This window comes from Pristiophorus japonicus, chromosome 11, assembly GCF_044704955.1.
Source record: "Pristiophorus japonicus isolate sPriJap1 chromosome 11, sPriJap1.hap1, whole genome shotgun sequence".
NCBI classification, from domain to species: Eukaryota; Metazoa; Chordata; class Chondrichthyes; family Pristiophoridae; genus Pristiophorus; species Pristiophorus japonicus.
In genome coordinates, this window is record NC_091987.1 from 180,202,003 (window position 1) to 180,221,529 (window position 19,527).

The following is a 19,527-nucleotide window of genomic DNA, read 5'->3' on the forward strand; positions in this document are numbered from 1 at the left end:
TGGGAATATGATTCAGAGCGGCCGGGGCATGCGCCAAAAACTGGGAGGAGCGTATCACTAAAGTAAAACAGAAACTGGGATTGTGGGAGCAGCGCTCCCTATCCACTGCAGGAAAGAAACTGGTCATCAGGAGTGAGGTGCTCTCAGTGTTGTTGTACGTGGCGGCGCAAGTCTGGCCCATTTCACGCTCCTGCGCCACAGCAGTCACCCGAGTCATCTTCCACTTTGTCTGGAGATCCAAAATGGACCGTGTTCGTAGGGACATGATGTACAAATCTCCGGACAACAGAGGGAAGGACGTATCCAATGTGGCCCTCATCCTGATGGCGACCTTTGTGTGCGGCTGCATCAAGCTGTATATAGACCCTTGGCATGCAAGCACCAAGTGCTGAGATTCTATCTGTCCCCGGTGTTGCAAAGGATGGGTTTGGCCAGGCTGCCGCGGAACGCACCAACCAGTTGGACCATGCCTGACCACCTATTCTTCGTAGAAAAGTTTTATTAAGAAAAACACCTTTGACCACAAGGCCTAAAGCAGTGGTCGGCACGTAACGTCACGTCCTGGACTCCCTATGGAAGGAGGAGATGGTGGATCCTGTCAGATGGTTCCCAGAGCAGACTGTCTCATCGTCAGAGCTTTCACATATGCACCAAGACATAGCTTGCCTGGCCGTCAGATCCTTCATGCACAGCCGGCGTCTTAGCACCACGCACGCTGCCCTCGAGTCGGCTGCGGTGCGGACGAGACTGTCATCCATCTCCTTCAGGATTGCACCTTTGCAAGGCAGGTCTGGAAAGAGATGCAGTGGTTACTGTCGAGGTTCATCCCAAGCAGCTCCGTAACACAGGACTCTGTGCTCTGCGGACTGTTCCCAGGGATGCACATCGAGACAGACATCATCTGCTGCTGGAGGGCCATCAACTCGGTGAAAGATGCACTTTGGTCTTCCCGAAACGTGCTGTTCTTCCAGAGCAACGAGATGTCCACGACCAAGTGTTGCAGAATGGTGCAATCCAAGGTCCAGGAATACGTGCTGAGGAACGTACTAAAGGTTGGTGCAGCCGCCGCAAAGGCACGATGGGGAAGTGCTACAGTTTAAGACCCTTCTGCCACAGTAAACCCAGGGGTTAGAACCAGTATAAAGCTCCCCTCGGGCTGTATAACATAGGAACTGTTTATAGTGAACATGCACTTGTTAGTCTGTTTGTGTAAATAGGGCATCATGTACTGATATCACCTGTGTATAATTTCATTTCTGGACTGTATTGCAATGTATCTTGGAAAGAAATGTAAATGGGTTCTAATCAGTTCCATGTACTGCTTTCATTTGTATAGTGCAATATGTAATATGATTTGGGGACTGTATTGTAATGTATCTTGAAATGTCATGTAACCAAATGTACTGTATGGAATTGCTGACAGCATCCAAATGTACTGAACTGTTTTCAAATGTATTGTGAAATACTTTACATGAATAAAGTATATATTTTTGAAACAAAAAAAAATTGCTTTGTCATCGACTTAAGACATCCCCAAGGCTTTCTAACATGGTCTAACATGTATTTCTAAGGTTACCTGCCTAAGTTTCCTCTCAAAAAAAAATCTCTATCTGTGGAACAGTTGATGACTCGTTCCTCAGACTCTGCATCGGCCCAGGTGTTCCTCCAGGCTCTGACACGCTGTTCCTCCTCCACATCAATGAGCTTCACTCATCATCCAACCCAATCTTTTGCTATTGATTCTACTCTACATTCATCAACTTCTTTCAAATCACGCACCCTCAGGGAACAGACTTCATTTCTCTCCCAGTGCAATAGTTGAACCATTACATCTTGATCTCCTGCAAGCTCTTCAATGGGATAATGAAAATCTTGATTCTTTCAATTGTTTGAAGATCCAGTTTCTTTGTATCTCTCGCAATTACGGCCAATAGTTGCCACCTCTTACCTTTTATTACTCCGTCTTTAATCTTTTTCATTGTTGACATTCTTCTCTATTCTGACCTCAGAAATAACCTCTAAACCTGATCCTCTTTCTTGTCAAGTACATACTTTCTCCTCAACAGCTGTTAATTATTTATGATCACATTTTCAAACCGGGATCTCTCGATGGGATTCTAACATATACAGACTTATCTCAACAGGGCATCAGATTTCAGGATTTTTTTTGTTGACTTACTGACATGTTAATTTTGTTACTGTATTAAAGATGTTTTCAGCAATTATTGCACTATTTTTCTTTTGGGTAGCTGACATGGTCGCATTGAAATAAGGATGGGAGGGTGGTGGGTCCCTGGGAATGTCAATATTTTTAGGAGATGCCCCACAGAGAAATGTTTGAAAACCATTGTTCCACAAACCCCAAGTCTATCTGGGACTCAGATAATGCTCCCCTATTCGTGTAATTGTTATGGTACCTCTCTTGCATCCCCAAGTTCAAGTCAGGATAAAAGGAAAGTTTCTCATTTGATAGGCGAGCCTTCCTGTCAAACTAGCCTCCAACCTCTCCTTCACACAACTTTCCTTGTATCTCCTTACTTTGTCACTGCTTCTACGGTCACTGCTCCTCTAAACATTTCTCCCAGGCTCTAAATACATTATCCTTGTTCGTCCTCCTTTCTCAGCCTCACTTACATTGAAATCAAGAGATATGACATCAACTTCTTCTGTAACTCATGCATGTCCAGAACCTCAAACTCTGGAACTTCATATTTCTCGCCACCTTTCCTTCTTCCTACAATTGAAATGCTTTGAAATGCCAAATGTGGCAGCACCTAATCAAAACTTCTTAATTTGCCTCTTCTTCTCTCCTTACTTAGAAACATAGAAAATAGGTGCAGGAGTAGGCCATTCGGCCCTTCGAGCCTGCACCGCCATTCAATGAGTTCATTGCTGAACATGCAACTTCAGTACCCCATTCCTGCTTTCTCGCCATACCCCTTGATCCCCATAGTAGTAAGGACTACACCTAACTCCTTTTTGAATATATTTAGTGAATTAGCCTCAACAACTTTCTGTGGTAGAGAATTCCACAGGTTCACCACTCTCTGGGTGAAGAAGTTTCTCCTCATCTCGGTCCTAAATGGCTTACCCCTTATCCTTAGACTGTGACCTCTGGTTCTGGACTTCCCCAACATTGGGAACATTCTTCCTGCATCTAACCTGTCTAAACCCGTCAGAATGTTAAACGTTTCTATGAGATCCCCTCTCATTCTTCTGAACTCCAGTGAATACAAGCCTAGTTGATCCAGTCTTTCTTGATATGTCAGTCCTGCCATCCTGGGAATCAGTCTGGTGAACCTTCGCTGCACTCCCTCAATAGCAAGAATGTCCTTCCTCAAGTTAGGAGACCAAAACTGTACACAATACTCCAGGTGTGGCCTCACCAAGGCCCTGTACAACTGTAGCAACACCTCCCTGCCCCTGTACTCAAATCCCCTCGCTATGAAGGCCAACATGCCATTTGCTTTCTTAATCACCTGCTGTACCTGCATGCCAACCTTCAATGACTGATGTACCATGACACCCAGGTCTCGTTGCACCTCCCCTTTTCCTAATCTGTCACCATTCAGATAATAGTCTGTCTCTATATTTTTACGACCAAAGTGGATAACCTCACATTTATCCACATTATACTTCATCTGCCATGCATTTGCCCACTCACCTAACCTATTCAAGTCACTCTGCAGCCTCATAGCATCCTCCTCGCAGCTCACACTGCCATCCAACTTAGTGTCATCCGCAAATTTGGAGATACTACATTTAATCCCCTCGTCTAAATCATTAATGTACAATGTAAACAGCTGGGAACCCAGCACAGAACCTTGCGGTACCCCACCAGTCACTGCCTGCCATTCTGAAAAGTACCTATTTACTTCTACTCTTTGCTTCCTGTCTGACAACCAGTTCTCAATCCATGTCAGCACACTATCCCCAATCCCATGTACTTTAACTTTGCACATTAATCTCTTGTGTGGGACCTTGTCGAAAGCCTTCTGAAAGTCCAAATATACCACATCAACTGGTTCTCCCTTGTCAACTCTACTGGAGACATCCTCAAAAAATTCCAGAAGATTTGTCAAGCATGATTTCCCTTTCACAAATCCATGCTGACTTGGACCTATCATGTCACCTCTTTCCAAATGCGCTGCTCTGACATCCTTAATAATTGATTCCATCATTTTACCCACGACTGATGTCAGGCTGACCGGTCTATAATTCCCTGTTTTCTCTCTCCCTCCTTTCTTAAAAAGTGGGTTACCCTCCACTCCATAGGAACTGATCCAGAGTCTATGGAATGTTGAAAAATGACTGTCAATGCATCCGCTATTTCCAAGGCCACCTCCTTAAGTCCTCTGGGATGCAGTCCATCAGGCCCTGGGGATTTATCGGCCTTCAATCCCATCAATTTCCCCAACACAATTTCCAGACTAATAAGGATTTCCCTCAGTTCCTCCTTCTTACTAGACCCTCTGACCCCTTTTATATCCGGAAGATTGTTTGTGTCCTCCTTAATGAATACCGAACCAAAGTACTTGTTCAATTGGTCTGCCATTTCTTTGTTCCCCGTTATGACTTGCCCTGATTCTGACTGCAGGGGACCTACGTTTGTTTTTACTAACCTTTTTCTCTTTACATATCTATCGAAACCTTTGCAGTCTGTCTTAATGTTCCCTGCAAGCTTCCTCTCGTACTCTATTTTTCCCTGCCCTAATCAAACCCTTTGTCCTCCTCTGCTGAGTTCTAAAGTTCTCCCAGTCCCCAGGTTCACTGCTGTTTCTGGCCAATTTGTATGCCACTTCCTTGGCTTTAATACTATCCCTGATTTCCCTTGATAGCCACGGTTGAGCCACCTTCTCTTTTTTATTTTTACGGCAGACAGGGATGTACAATTGTTGTAGTTCATCCATGCGGTCTCTAAATGTCTGCCATTGCCCATCCACAGTCAACCCCTTAAGTATCATTCGCCAATCTATCCTAGCCTATTCACGCCCCACACCTTCAAAGTTACCCTTCTTTAAGTTCTGGACCATGGTCTCTGAATTAACTGTTTCATTCTCCATCCTAATGTAGAATTCCACCATATTATAGTCACTCTTCCCCAAGGGGCCTTGCACAACGAGATTGCTAATTAATCCTCTCTCATTACACAACACCCAGTCTAAGATGGCCTCCGCCCTAGTTGGTTCCTCGACATATTGGTCTAGAAAACCATCCCTTATGCACTCCAGGAAATCCTCCTCCACCGTATTGCATCCAGTTTGGTTAGCCCAATCTATATGCATATTAAAGTCACCCATAATAACTGATGCACCTTTATTGCATGCATCCCTAATTTCCTGTTTGATGCCCTCCCCAACATCACTACCTGTTTGGAGGTCTGTACACAACTCCCACTAACGTTTTGTGCCCTTTGGTGTTCTGCAGCTTTACCCATATAGGGCCCAAGTTTCGGGCCGCGCTTAAAACGGCGTAACCCGGACCTGGACGCCTGTTTTTCGCGCCACAAAGTGCGCCTAAAAAAACTTACCTATTCTCCGGCTCCTTGCAGGTCCTCTGGAGCTGGGCACGGCGCAGCACAAGCTGTGGGGGGGTGGAGCCAAGTCCCTGCGCTGAAAAAGTGCCGGGACCTCTGCACATGCTCGCTACAGTGGGCGCGCATGTGCAGTAGCTCCAGGCGCCCAAAACTGTGGTAGGGGCCTGAAGCACGCAGCCCCTAGCCCTGGCCGAATGGCCTCACTGGGGCTGCGTGGATAAGGCTCCTCCCACCCGACCGGACCCGACCCCTGTTCTCCCCCCCCCCCCCCCCCCCCCCCCCCGGCGACTCTCTCTCTCTCTCTCTCTCTCTCCCTCCTCCCTCCCTCCCTCCTCTCTCCTCCCCTCCCTCCCTCCTCTCTCCTCCCCTCCCTCCCTCCTCTCTCCTCCCCTCCCTCCCTCCCTCCTCTCCCCCCTCCTCTCTCCTTCCTTCCCTCCTCTCTCCTTCCCTCCCCTCTCCTTCCCTCCCTCCCTCTCCTTCCCTCCCTCCCTCCTCTCTCCCTCCCTCCCTCCTCTCTCCTTCCCTCCCTCCTCTCTCCTTCCCTCCCTCCTCTCTCCTTCCCTCCCTCCTCTCTCCCCCCTCCCCCTCCCCTTCTCCCCCTCCCACCCCCCTTCTCCCCCTCCCCGCCCCCTTCTCCCCCTCCCCTTCTCCCCCTCCCCTCGCTGTCAGAAACACAGACACTGACAGACAGAGAGTGAGAGATACACACACAGACAGACAGAGAGAGAGATAGAGACACTGACAGAGACACACTGGGGGGGCCGTCCCAGCACGCTGTTGGAGGACTCCCGGTGCTGCAGTCGGTAAGTAGAAAATGTTTTATTTATTGATTTTTATTAATTTTTTTTGGATTGATTTATTGGTTGATTTATTGATGTATTTATCATTTATTATTGATGATGGTTCTTTATTTGTAAAAACTGAAGTGTTTAATGTTTGTAAACTTCCCTTTAAACCTCCCCCTACCCCATTCCCTACGCCTAATTTGTAACCTATGCCTGATTTTCTAAAGTGTAGACAAGGTTTTTTCGAATGTACAAAAATCTTCACTTACTCCATTCTAAGTTAGTTTGGAGTAAGTTTTCACTGCCTAAGCTTTGAAAACAGGCGTAAGTGGTCGGACACGCCCCCTTTTGAAAATAAAATTCTGTTCCAAAGTGAAACTGTTCTAACTGACTAGAACTGGAGCAAACTAAATGCCGAGAATTCAAATTTCTAAGATACTCCATTCTAAACCAGTTGCTCCAAAAAAACAGGAGCAACTCAGGCCGAAACTTGGCCCCATAGATTCCACATCATCCAAGCTAACTTTTTGACTTTTTCCTGCAATACAGGCTTTGACCTAGGTTTCTCAGGAAGACATCAGGGAAGATCAAGAAGACATGAAGGAAAAAAAGATCAGTTTACAATAAAATTCTCATCCTAATCTGGGGCGCTGATATGCTGACTAATTTATAAATCGAAGACTGAAGGTCAAAGCAACTCAAGCGACCTCAATAAGTAAGCCTTGATGCCCTGACCAGAGGAATACATAGAAGCACAGAAGCACTCACAGTAATTAAATGGATTGAGCGAGGGAGTGATATAGTGAAGGGAATCATTTTACTGCTGGGGTTTAGTTTGCTTTTAGTTTAAACCTTTGATTTGTTCTTTTGGGAGTTTTGCCTGGATTTATGCTGCAGGTACAGTACTTCATCTTTCACTGAAATCAATATGTTGTGCACTGCTTATGTGAGAAATGGGTCTGCCTGAGGCTTGATAAGGTTCTGTTGCTTGCACACGGTTCATTGTTTTTAATAAAAGCTCAGGGGCAGGTTATGAAAGGTAATATAAAGCAACAGATATAAGCACTGTTCTTACCACTGCTTCAGTCGTCATCTCAGGTGTTTCCTTGGCTCGAGGAAAGAAGACGAGGATCATGGTGATCATCAATGCAAGGAGGAAAAGCAATATAATCGAAAGCCAGCTGCATAAAATAATACACAAAATATTCCTATTGAATCTGTAGTACACAACAGATGATACTGCAGAAAACCCTTTATTGTACTGGTCGTCAACTATGCGGCACAGCAACGAGCTCAGAGAACGAAAATCAATGAGCGGAAGATAAATTTAACTCAAACAAAAATGGTACCATAGTGAAGTTACACTGGTTCCTGTTAATTGATTGCAGTTTTTGTCAATCAAACCAAGCTTCTCCCCACTCAGTCATGCATGTTTAGTTTTCTTTTGCTAATTTTTGCCCTTACAGAAGTTCTTATGGTCTGCTCTTTGTGCTCCTCCCATTACCGTGACCCATTCTCTCCCACTCTGTGGGCCCAAGTTTCCACACGCGCCTAGAACGGCGCAGTCCCGACCTGGATGCCCGTTTTTCGCGCCACAAAGTGCGCCTAAAAAAATTCTCCGTATTCTCCACCTACCTGCAGGACCTCTGGCCCTCGGCGCAGCCAGCACGAGCTGTGGGGGGGCGGAGCCAGGTCCCTGCACTACCTCTGCACATGCGCGCTACAGTGGGCACGCAAGTGCAGTAGCTCCAGGCGCCGAACTGTGTGGGAGGGCCCGAAGCACGTAGCCCCTAGCCCTGGCTGAATGGCCTCACTGGGGCTGCGTGAATAAGACTCCTCCCACGGCCAGCTCCTGCTTCCCCCCCACCACCCCCGACCAGACCCGACACCCGCTCCCCGCACGCACCCCCACCCGCCTCCGGACCAGACCCGACACCCGCTTCCCCACCCCGACTGACCCGACCCGCGCTCCTGTTCCCGCTCCCCGCTTCCCCGACTGGACCCGACCCGACCCGCGCTCCTGTTCCCGCTCCGCCGCCCCCCCCGACTGGACCCGACCCGCGCTCCTGTTCCCGCTCTGCCCCCCACCCCCCCCCCCCCGACTGGACCCGACCCGAGCTCCTGTTCCCGCTCCGCCCCCCCCGCTCCCCCGACTAGACCCGACCCGACCCGCGCTCCTGTTCCCGCTCCCCGCTTCCCCGACTGGACCCGACCCGACCCGCGCTCCTGTTCCCGCTCCGCTGCCCCCCCCGACTGGACCCGACCCGCGCTCCTGTTCCCGCTCTGCCCCCCACCCCCCCCCCCGACTGGACCCGACCCGAGCTCCTGTTCCCGCTCCGCCTCCCCCGCTCCCCCGACTAGACCCGACCCGACCCGCGCTCCTGTTCCCGCTCCACGCGCCCCCGACTGGACCCAACCCGACCCGCGCTCCTGTTCCCGCTCCCCGACTTCCCAACCCGACCCGCACTCCTGTTCCCGCTCCCCGCCCCCCCCGGCTGGACCTGACCCGACCCGCGCTCCCCCCCCCCCGACCCGACCCGCGCTCCCCCCCCCCGACCCGACCCCCCCCCCCCCGACCCGACCCGACCCCCCCCCCCCCCCCCCCCACTGGACCCGACCCAACCCCCGCTCCCGGACTGGATCCGACCTCCCCCACTCCCCGACCCGAACCGAACCTCCCCGACCCGAACATCCCCAACCCAACCCAACGCCACCTACCTGTAAATCTGGTGCTGGGGACGGGCCCTGCCCGAAGTCTCGGGCCGGCCCGTTCAGCCTTCAGTCCCGAAAGGCCTGCCTGAAGCACTTAAACACAGGTAGGAAGATGGTTTATTTAATCTTTTCTTTGCTTATAAATGTTTATTCAGGTTGGATTTATTTGTATAATATTTGTATAAGTATAAATAAGGATTTATTATAGAATTTAATGACTTCCCTTCCCCCCCCCCCAACCTCGTTCTGGATGCCTAATTTGTAACCTGCGCCTGATTTTTTAATGTGTAGAACAGGTTTTTTCAGTTCTACAAAAATCTTCACTTGCTCCATTCTACTTTAGTTTGGAGTATGTTTTCACTGTGGAAACTTTGAAATCAGGCGTCAGTGGCCGGACATGCCCCCTTTTGAAGAAAAAATTCTGTTCCAAAGTAGAACTGTTCTACCTGACTAGAACTGCAGAAAAAAAAATGTGGAAAATTGCGATTTCTAAGATAGTCCGTTCTCCACCAGTTGCTCCTAAAAATCAGGCGCAAATCATGTGGAAACTTGGGCCCAATGTTCCTTGTACAGTGACCCAACCCCAGTCCTGCTGCCTGTGTTCTTTCTGCAGCCCTGATCCATGCCATTCTGTTCTCGCTGTGCTCCTTTCTAACCAGCTCAATCCCACTCCCGCTCTCCTTTCTTCTTGATCAATGGTTCCACCCAACGTCATCCAATACACTAACCACTAGCTACAACTCTTTCTGGTTGTAACAGAAATAAACATTAAATCAAGTGCCCCCTGATTAAAGTGGGGGTAAACGCCAAACACTTTTCAAGTGCCCTTTTTTTTTGTGTTTCTCTTGTGGTTTTTTTGTGGGGTTTTTTGGGCACTAAAATACAAATATATACAAGTGCCCCCTATAAAAGGGGAGGGGGACACTAAAACCCGGCAATAAAACAAATTAAACTTTAAAACATGTAAAATCAAATTAAAATTTGGTTGCCGGGGGTGATGATGCACTCCAGTCCCTCTGGTGCCCACCTCTCATGGAAGGCCGCGAGTGTACTGGAACCACTAGCTACATATGGTTAATTGCAAATCCAGATGTGGCTAATTGCATTTCTTATTAGTAAATAAATATGGAGTCAGACACCGTTCTTGGGCAAGTGATCTCATTTGTACTGTATATGCATGTGCACTTTAACATTTTTGTGCATTTCCTGGTCAAATGGAATGATGAAAATCAGAGTGTGTATGTATGTTTTTTGATCATTGTAAGTGATTTAGTTCTTGGTTACTGAATGGTGATGGATGTTTGTTAAATAAATAGACATGTGAAGCACATTTACAAGTATTGCGTGAGTGTATTGAGGAGTTTTCTACTAAAATAAAACTGTGTTGCCGTAGCCACACCTGTGGCTAGTTAACAACTTCAATGGACAACACAACCGGACCCATTCCCTTCCTCTGTGTCGGTCCGTAGCCTGACGCACTCTCTCCCTATACAGCAGTCCTGGCTCGCGCTCTGTACTCCCAATGAAAGTATAGAGTCAAATAGAGGAGAGAAAGACTCATGACTGAGGGAGGAGATATGCGGATAGAGACCGAAAGAAACACAAGGTAAGTAAAAGAAAATGAAAAATAGAAGCAAAGAAAATGAACAAAAAAATTTTAAACGGTAGATCCGTTGAGAGCAAGTTTGATGACCACTGGTTTAAACTATTTTTCAAATCAGATCACCATTAAATTATAATGGGGAATAAGGAACTGGCAGAGAAATTACTTTGTATCTGTCTTCATGGAAGAAGACACAAAAAACCCCGGAATTAGTGGAGTACCAAGGGTCTCGCGAGAATAAGGAACTGAAAAAAATTAGTATTAGTAAAAATTTGCACTGGAGAAATTAATGGGACTCAAAGCCGATAAATCCCCTGGACCTGATGGCCTACATCCCAGGGTTTTGAAAGAGGTGGCGATAGAGATCGTGGATGCATTGGTTGTCATCGTCAAAATTTCCATAGATTCTAGAACGGTTCCTGCAGATTGGAAGGTACCAAATGTAACACAACTATTTAAGAAAGGGGGAGAGAGAAAATGGGAAACTGCAGACCAGTTAGCCTGACATCAGTAGTAGGGAAAATGCTAGAATCTATTATTAAGGATGTGGCAACAGGGCACTTAGAAAATAATAATAGGATTGGGCAGAGTCAACATGGATTTACAAAAGGGAAATCATGTTTGACAAATCTGTTAAAGCTTTTTGAGGTTGCAACTCGCAGAATAGATAAGGAAGAACAATGGATGTGGTGTATTTGGATTTTCAGAAGGCATTCGATAAGGTGCCAAACATGAGGTTATTAAACAAAATGAGGGCTCATGGGATTGGGCAAGAACATGGCAAATTAAATATAATGTGAAGTTATGCATTTTGGTCAGAAAAATAGAAAAGTAGAGTAATTTTTAAATGGTGAGGGATTGGGAAATGTTGGTGGTCAGAGGGACCTGGGTGTCCTTGTACACAAATCACTGAACGTTAACATGCAGGTACAGCAAGCAATTAGGAAAGCAAATGATATGTTGGCCTTTATTATAAGTTGAGTATAAGAGTAAAGATGTCTTACTGCAATTATACAGGGCCCTGGTGAGATCGCACCTGGAGTATTGTGTACAGTTTTGGTCTCCTTACCTAAGGAAGGATATATTTGCCATAGAAGGAGTGTAATGAAGGTTCAGCAGACTGATTCCTGGGATGGGGGGGATTGTCTTATGAGGAGAGATTGAGTAGATCAGGCCTATATTCTCTAAAGTTTAGAAGAATGACAGGTGATCTCATTAAAACATACAAAATTCTTACAGGGCTTGACAGAGTAGATGCAGTGAGGGCAGTTCCCCTGGCTGGGGAGTCTAGAACCAGAGGTCACGGTCTCAGAATAAGGGGTCGGCCATTTAGGACTGAGATGAGGAGAAATGTCTTCACTCAGAGGATGGTGAATTTTTGGATTTCTCTACAGCAGAGGGCTGTGGAGGCTCAGTTGTTGAGTATATTCAAGGCAGAGATCGATAGATTTTTGGATATTAAAGGAACCAAGGGAAATGGGGTCAGTGCGGGAAAGTGGAGTTGAGGTAGAAAATCAGCCAATAGTTATAGTCATTCAAGGGACAACTTACATTCTTAAAAATTAACATGTCCTCTGTATAAAACACATTTTAGAATGAAATCAGCTCCATCTAAAACAGAGCACTTGGTTCATGCCCTCAGCTTTGGATGGATAAATTGTTTCAGGCGGGTACTTAAATGGAGAAATCTAGAAGTTGAACTAGGTTTGATGCAATTAGATTCATCTAAAACTAAACTCCAAAATAATAATCCCAAAGCTGAGGCAGAATCCCAAATGTGCCCAATCTTAGATTTAAGTAGAAGTCTCAAGCAGTAAATAAGTGCCTTACCTGACCACGCCTCCTGTCCGAGATAACATCATAGCTATCAGCAAAAACAAAATCCATATAATAGCAAGGATAAAAACCCCTGCTCCTACCCCCATCACGACATTACTCATTCTGAAGGTTACTGTAAGTAGAAAAAAAGAGTTAGCTCCAAAAAGAACTTGAAAACATCAGTAGATAAATGATTTGAGCACCTTTAAGTCTGTGTATCTTTTCACTGGTTTTCTTATATTTCTTCTCCCATCATTCCTTTAATTCATTTTTCTTTCTCCCTTTTCCTCAAGTTTCTTTCTGCTGTGCACCATTTATTGGCTATCATAGCAGAAGACAACCTTGAGCAGGTGACTGGGTTGTGTGCGAGACTAGCCAGGGATGCTTGCTTACCTTCTGATCTTCCTGAAAGGACTGCCTAAACTTCACTCTGTGTTTCTCCCCAATGGTGCAAGCAAGCAGTTTGCCCTGAAGGGAAATCTGCTGACAATACTGCCTCATTACACTAACAGGAAGGAATTTGGTTACAAAGTTTTCATGTAGAATAAATCTCGCTCCTTGCAAAAAAAGGCATGTATTAATAACCTGAAAAGTACTTGGCTGGATGTGCAAGCTTTTGTACAAAGAAGAATGTGGGAAACTGCTATTTTGAAAGAACTTATGATCCAGCTTGACACATACAGAGTCCCAAAAATAAAGGGCCCAAGTTTCCAGAGAAAAAAAAACGGGCGCCCCTCCGAGCTGGGCGTACGTTTTTCGCGCCTAAAACAGCGCCTAAAAAAAAAAAAGCGCTATTCTCGAGCGCCCTGCAGCTCCTTGTCTGCCTGGCGTGGCATGGCGTGCAGGGGGGCGGTGCCTACACTCGCGCCGATTTTGTACGTGGGAGGGGGCAGGTACTATTTAAATTAGTTTTTTTCCTGCCGGCAACGCTGCGCGTGCGTGTTGGAGCGTTCGCGCACGCGCAGTGTGAAGGAAATATTGGCACTCGGCCATTTTCATAGTTCTTTGTAGCTGTTTAATTTTTGAACATTTTTTAATAAAAGCACATTGCCATCAGCACATCAGCACTTAGGCTTCTTGCAGCAGTGAGAAAGCCTCAGAAAGTTGAGGCAGCCGTTTCCCTCCCCACCCCTGCCCACCGTCGGGAACGCACTGAACGGCTCTCCCCCACCCCCTAGGGAACGCACTGAACGGCTCCCCCCCCCCCCCCCCCACGGGAACGCACTGAACGGCTCTCCCCCCCCCTCCTGCCCCGGCGGGAACACACTGAATGGCTCTCCCCCGCCCTAGCGGGAACGCACCGAACGGCTCTTCACCCCCCCCCCCCCAACGCGGGAACGCACTGAACGGCTCTCCCCTCCCCCCTCCCCCCGCGGGAACGCACTGAACGGCCCTCCCGCCCCGGCAGGAACGCACTGAACGGCTCTCCTCCCCCCCCCCCCCCCCTCCCGCCCCCGCGGGAACGCACTGAACGGCTCTCCCCCCCACCCTCCCACCCCGGCGGGAACGCACTGAACGGCTCTCCCCTGCCCCCGCGGGAACGCACTGAACGGCTCTCCCCTCTCCTCCCACCTTGGCGGGAACGCACTGAACGGCTCTCCCCCCCACCCTCCCACCCCGGCGGGAACGCACTGAACGGCTCTCCCCTGCCCCCGCGGGAACGCACTGAACAGCTCTCCCCCCTCCTCCCACCTTGGCGGGAACGCACTGAACGGTTCTCCCCCCCCCCACCCCCTCCCGCCCCGCGGGAACGAACGATGGCTGAAGCACTTTCACACAGGTAGGAAGATGGTTTATTTAATCTTTTCTTTGCTTATAAATGTTTATTCAGGTTGGATTTATTTGTAGAAGTATAAATAAGAATTTATTGTAGAATTTAATGACTTCCCTCCCCCCCCCTACTTCGTTCTGGACGCCTAATTTGTAACCTGCGCCTTATTTTTTAATGTGTAGAACAGGTTTTTTCAGTTCTACAAAAATCTTCACTTGCTCCATTCTACTTTAGTTTGGAGTACGTTTTCACTGTGGAAACTTTGAAATCAGGCGTCAGTGGCCGGACACGCCCCCTTTTGAAGAAAAAATTCTGTTCCAAAGTAGAACTGTTCTACCTGACTAGAACTGCAGAAAAAAAAATGTGGAGAATTGCGATTTCTAAGATAGTTCGTTCTCCACCAGTTGCTCCTAAAAATCAGGCGCAAATCATGTGGAAACTTGGGCCCATTGAAACTACAATGAACAGGCACTGCATGTTAGCTGAATACTTTCAGGCCTATTTAGCAATCTTTAGAAATTTATGTTTCATAGTTTTTATTTGAAATGCTATTTCAATGAACTTTACAATATAATAAAGAATGCATCACACCTGAATCAGTTCCTATTTCTTTGCACACTTCGTCAAAATATTAGCTTCAAAAAAATTCACTGCTACTGAAAAGGTCGAGAGACTCAAACCATGGGATACATGCATGCTCCAAATACTGGGAACAGTTAGAAGGACAGCCTTTAGAGGGATTGAAGTGGTCTTCAAAATAATTGTTTGTAAACCTCATATCAAAGGCAGAATACAAACTGTGTGTTATTGTCCTTGGTAACATCACATGCACGTGACAGTGATGCATTTTGAAGTAATTTCTTATTTCAGGTATCTGTAAACAATGGAAAATGATTTGCCAGACAGATGGTGCCTCTTCCAAGAATTTTCAAATTGTCAAGACAATAACATTTCATTACTACTCTCTTCCCCAGCCCCTTTATTCGATCCCTACCTACATCTATCATTTTTCTGACATCTTCTGCCACTTGAACAAATTGTGTGTATCTAGCCCTAACCATCTCCTTTTCCTTATTGACATAAAGGAGGTATAATGCAACTTTAGCGAGTGTGCAAAACAAGTGGTAGTGAATTATACGCCCGTTATGCACCCTGGCAGATTTTATTTTCCTGTACAACGAACAATCGATCCGCTATCGCCTAGTTTGCCAAAGTTGTATTTTACCCCGTCTCTCTCCATCTCCATCCCTCATCAGGACAGCCTGCAGTCCTCCACCTCTTACGTGAAGAGTTGCCCAACCTGTCCCCATCCACCACCACCCTCTCCCGCCAGGCTGAACTTGTTCTCGCAATAAAAAACGTTTAATTTAACTCCACTCACTTCCTCTTGGTATGAAAGCCCAGATAGATCCTTGCTATGTCTGTCTTTTTGTATAATATTTTAATATTCTTTGTTCTAATCTATTTAAGATCCATTCCTAGCTCTTCGTTCATGACTAATGATTGTGTCAGTGCTGCTTCTTGCTCTTGTCCTGATCTTGAGAATTTGGTTCATTAAAATAACTATGCTTCAAATTTCCATCCATCCCCTACCATTACATAGTCCATTTCAGAGTCTTCCCTTTCCTTCCAGTACTTCTGTGTCTATTTCAGGGGCTGGCTTTCCTCATGTTTCTATTACATGCCCACTGACTCCCACAACTATCTGGAATATACTTCTTCCTTCCTGTAAGGACTCCATTTCTTGCTCAGTCTCTCCACTCTGTTCTGATGATGCCAACTAGTGGGAAAAATATGGTGGAGCAAATTTGCAGGGAAATTATAGAGAGATGCAAGAACTATAGAGTAGTGATAATGGGGGACTTCAACTATTTTAATATAGACTGGGATCGTGATAGTGTAAAGGGCAGAGAGGGGGAAGAATTTCTGAAGTGCATGCAGGAGAACTTTCTTGATCAGTATGTTTCCGGCCCAACGAGGGAGGAGGCATTGCTGGATCTGGTTCTGGGGATTGAGGCAAGTCAAATGGAGCAAGTGTCAGCAGGGGAACATTTAGGGAACAGTGATCAGAGTATCATAAGGTTTAGATTAGCTATAGAAAAGGACAAGGAACAATCTACAGCAAAAATACTTAATTGGGATGAGAACAGATCTGGCCCAGATAAAATGTAATCAAAAATTGTCAGGCAAAATTGTAATGGAACAGTGGGATGCCTTTAAGGAAAAGTAGTACAGCCCAGGCACATTCCCACTAAGGGGAACGGTAGGGCAACTAAAGTTAGAGCTCCCTGGATGACGAAAGAGATAGAGAGTAAGATGAAGCAGAAAAAGAGCATGTATGACAGATGTCAGGTCAAGAATATATCTGAGAATCAGGTTAAGTATAGAAAGTACAAAGGAAAAGTGAAAAAGAAAATAGAATGGCAGCTAACAGAAAAGGTAATCCAAAAGTCTTCCATAGGCCTATAAATAGTAAACGGGTAGTAAGAGGAGGGGTGGGGCCGATTAGAGACCAAAAAGGAGACCGACGCATGGAGGCAGAGGGTATGGCTGAGGTACTAAATGAGTACTTTGCATCTGTCTTCACCAAGGAGGAAGATGCTGCCACAGACATAGTGAAGGAGGAAGTAGAAGAGATACTGGATGGGATAAAAACTGATAAAGAGTAGATACTAGAAAGGCTGGCTGTACTGAAAGTAGGTAAGTCACCAGGACCAGATAGCATGCATTCTAGGATGCTAAAGGAAGCGAGGTGGTAGGGCAGGTTGAGAAAGCGGTTAAAAAAACTTACGGGATCCTGGGCTTCATGAATAGAGGTATAGATTACAAAAGCGTGGAAATTATGAACCACCTTTATAAAACACTGGTTCGGCCTCAACTGGAGTAGTGTGTTCAGTTCTGGGCACCACACTTCAGGAAGGATGTGAAGGCCTTAGAGAGGGTGCACAAAAGATTTACGAGAATTATTCCAAGGATGAAAGACTTCAGTTACTTGGATAGATTGAAGAAGCTGGGGTGGTTCTCCTTGGCGCAGAGAAGAGTGAGAGGAGATTTGATAGAAGTATTCAAAAATATGAGGGGCTGGAATTTCAGGTTTTTTCCGCCTGTTTTCGCCCCAAAGGGGTGGTAATGGCGGCGGAAAGAATGTCCTGGTGGCCGGCCAGCCTCCAGCGCCCCGCCGGGACATTCGGTGCCGGGTTTATGGGGGCGCGGAGAGGCGAGCCGGTGTGCAACACCCCTGGTTGCGACACCGGCTTGATATTTGGTTTGTGCCCAATCCGTAGTGCGCCCTAGTGGGACCGCCTGTGAAAAATGGCGGTCCGAGTTGTATCGGCCGCAGTGAGTGAAGTACAGCCAACATGGATTTGTTAAGGGAAGGTCATGTCTGACTAACTTGATTGAATTTTTCGAGTCGGTAACCAGGAGGGTCAATGAGGAAAGTGTGTATGATGTAGTGGATGTATATTGATTTTAGCAAAGCTTTTGATAAGGTCCCACCCACATGGCAGTCTGGTCAGGAAAGTAATAGGCCATGGGATCCAGGGCAAAGTGGCAAGTTAGATCCAAAATAGGCTCAGAGGCAGGAAGCAAAGGGTAATGGTTGATGGGTGTTTTTTGTGACTGGAAGGCTGTATCCAGTGCTGGGTCCCTTGCTTTTTGTGGTATATATCAATGACTTGGACTTAAATGTTTGGGGTATGAGTAAGAAGTTTGCAGATGACACTAAAATAGGCTGTGTGGTTGATAATGAAGAAGAAAGCTGCAGACTGCAGGAAGATATCAATGTACTGGTTCGGTGGGCAGAACAGTGGCAAATGGAATTCAATCCGGATAAGTGTGCGGTAATGCATTTGGGGAGATCTAACAAAGCAAGGGAATCCACATTAAATGTACGACACTTACCGACACTGAGTACAGGTCCACAGATCCCTGAAGATAGCAGGCCAGGTAGATAAGGTGGTTAAGAAGGTACATGGAATACTTGACTTTATTAGTCAAGGCATGGAATACAAGAGCAAGGAGGTTATGCTTGAGCTAAATAAAACACTGGTTCGGCCATAACTGGAGTACTGCGTGCTGTTCTGGTCACCACATTACTGGAAAGGGTGCAGAGGAGATTTACAAGAATGTTGCCTGGACTGGAGAATTTTGGCTATGAGGAAAGATTGGAGATGCTGGGTGTGTTTTTTTTGGAACAGAGGGGGCTAATGAGAGACCTGATTTAGGTGCATAAAATTATGAGGTGCCTGGAGTGTGTGGATAGGAAGGACCCATTTCGCTTGGCACAGGGATCAACAACCAGGGGGCATAGATTTAAAGTAATTGGGGGGAGGTTTAGAGGGTGGTGGGAGTCTGAACTCACTGCCTGAAAGGATGGAAGAGGCAGAAATCCACACATTTAAAAAATATTTGGATGTGCACAAAGTGCCATAACCTACGGGGCTACGGACCAAGAGCTGGAAAGTGGGATTAGACTGGATAGTTCTTGGTCGGCCGACATGGACACGATGGGCTGAAATGGCCTCCTACCATGCTGTAAATTTCTTTGATTCTATGAAGTAATATCGACCAAAAATAAGTGATTATTTTTGCAATTAATGTTGATATGGCGTCCGTAATGTTTGGGAATGTTTTTGGTGGGGTTTTTTCAATTTTTTTTCCCACGGAAGCCTCTTAGGACGCTCCGAGGCCGGCTGTTTAGCTTGGGATTTTCAGTTGCTCAGCCGGCCTAGCTCCCTAAAAGAGGTGTGGAACGTCTCCCTTTGCATTCTGTCCATTCAGGGCCCAGCTGGTGAATTTTGCGGCTGGAGATGCATTCCATTTTCCGGTGCAAAATTTACAGCTACGCCTGTATTAACGGTGCAACAGAGGCACGACCGAATTTCCACCCCGAGGGGTCTGGCCAAAGTAGATAGAGACAAACTGTTCCAATTGGCAGAATGGGCGAGGACCAGAGGACACAGATGTAAGGTGATTGGCAAAAGAATCAAAAGTAACGCAAGAAAAAACTATTTTAATGCAGCAAGTGGTTAGGATCTGGAATGCACTACCTGAAAGTGTGGTGGAGGCAGACTCAATCACAGCTTTCAAAAGAGAGTTGGATAAGTACCTGAAGGAAAAAGGGCTACAGGGAAAGGGCGGGTGAGTGGGACGAGCTGAAGTGCTCTTGCAGAGAGACGGCCCGGTCTCAACAGGCCCAATGGCCTTCTTCCGTGCTGTAACCATTGTAAAAAAGCTTACATAAGAACATAAGAAATAGGAACAGGAGTAGGCCTTGAGCCTGCTCCGCCATTCAATAAGA

At 46.7% G+C, this 19,527-nt stretch overlaps 1 protein-coding gene across 5 annotated transcripts in view; it reads right to left on the bottom strand.

The window, feature by feature from the left end:
• Window positions 1-19,527, bottom strand: part of tmem218 (transmembrane protein 218) — a 55,821-nt gene that overhangs the window by 14,521 nt on the left and 21,773 nt on the right. For 2 of the 5 annotated variants that reach the window (XM_070894340.1, XM_070894341.1), the window contains 2 exons: window positions 12,467-12,587; window positions 7,397-7,502 (listed from right to left, as the gene is read on the bottom strand). In XM_070894340.1, coding sequence (XP_070750441.1) covers window positions 7,397-7,502; window positions 12,467-12,587 — 227 coding nt within the window. Of the gene's footprint in view, window positions 1-7,396; window positions 7,503-12,466; window positions 12,588-18,128; window positions 19,069-19,276; window positions 19,300-19,335; window positions 19,517-19,527 lie in introns of those variants that run through there. The other 3 variants (XM_070894342.1, XM_070894345.1, XM_070894344.1) reach the window with 3 other exon arrangements.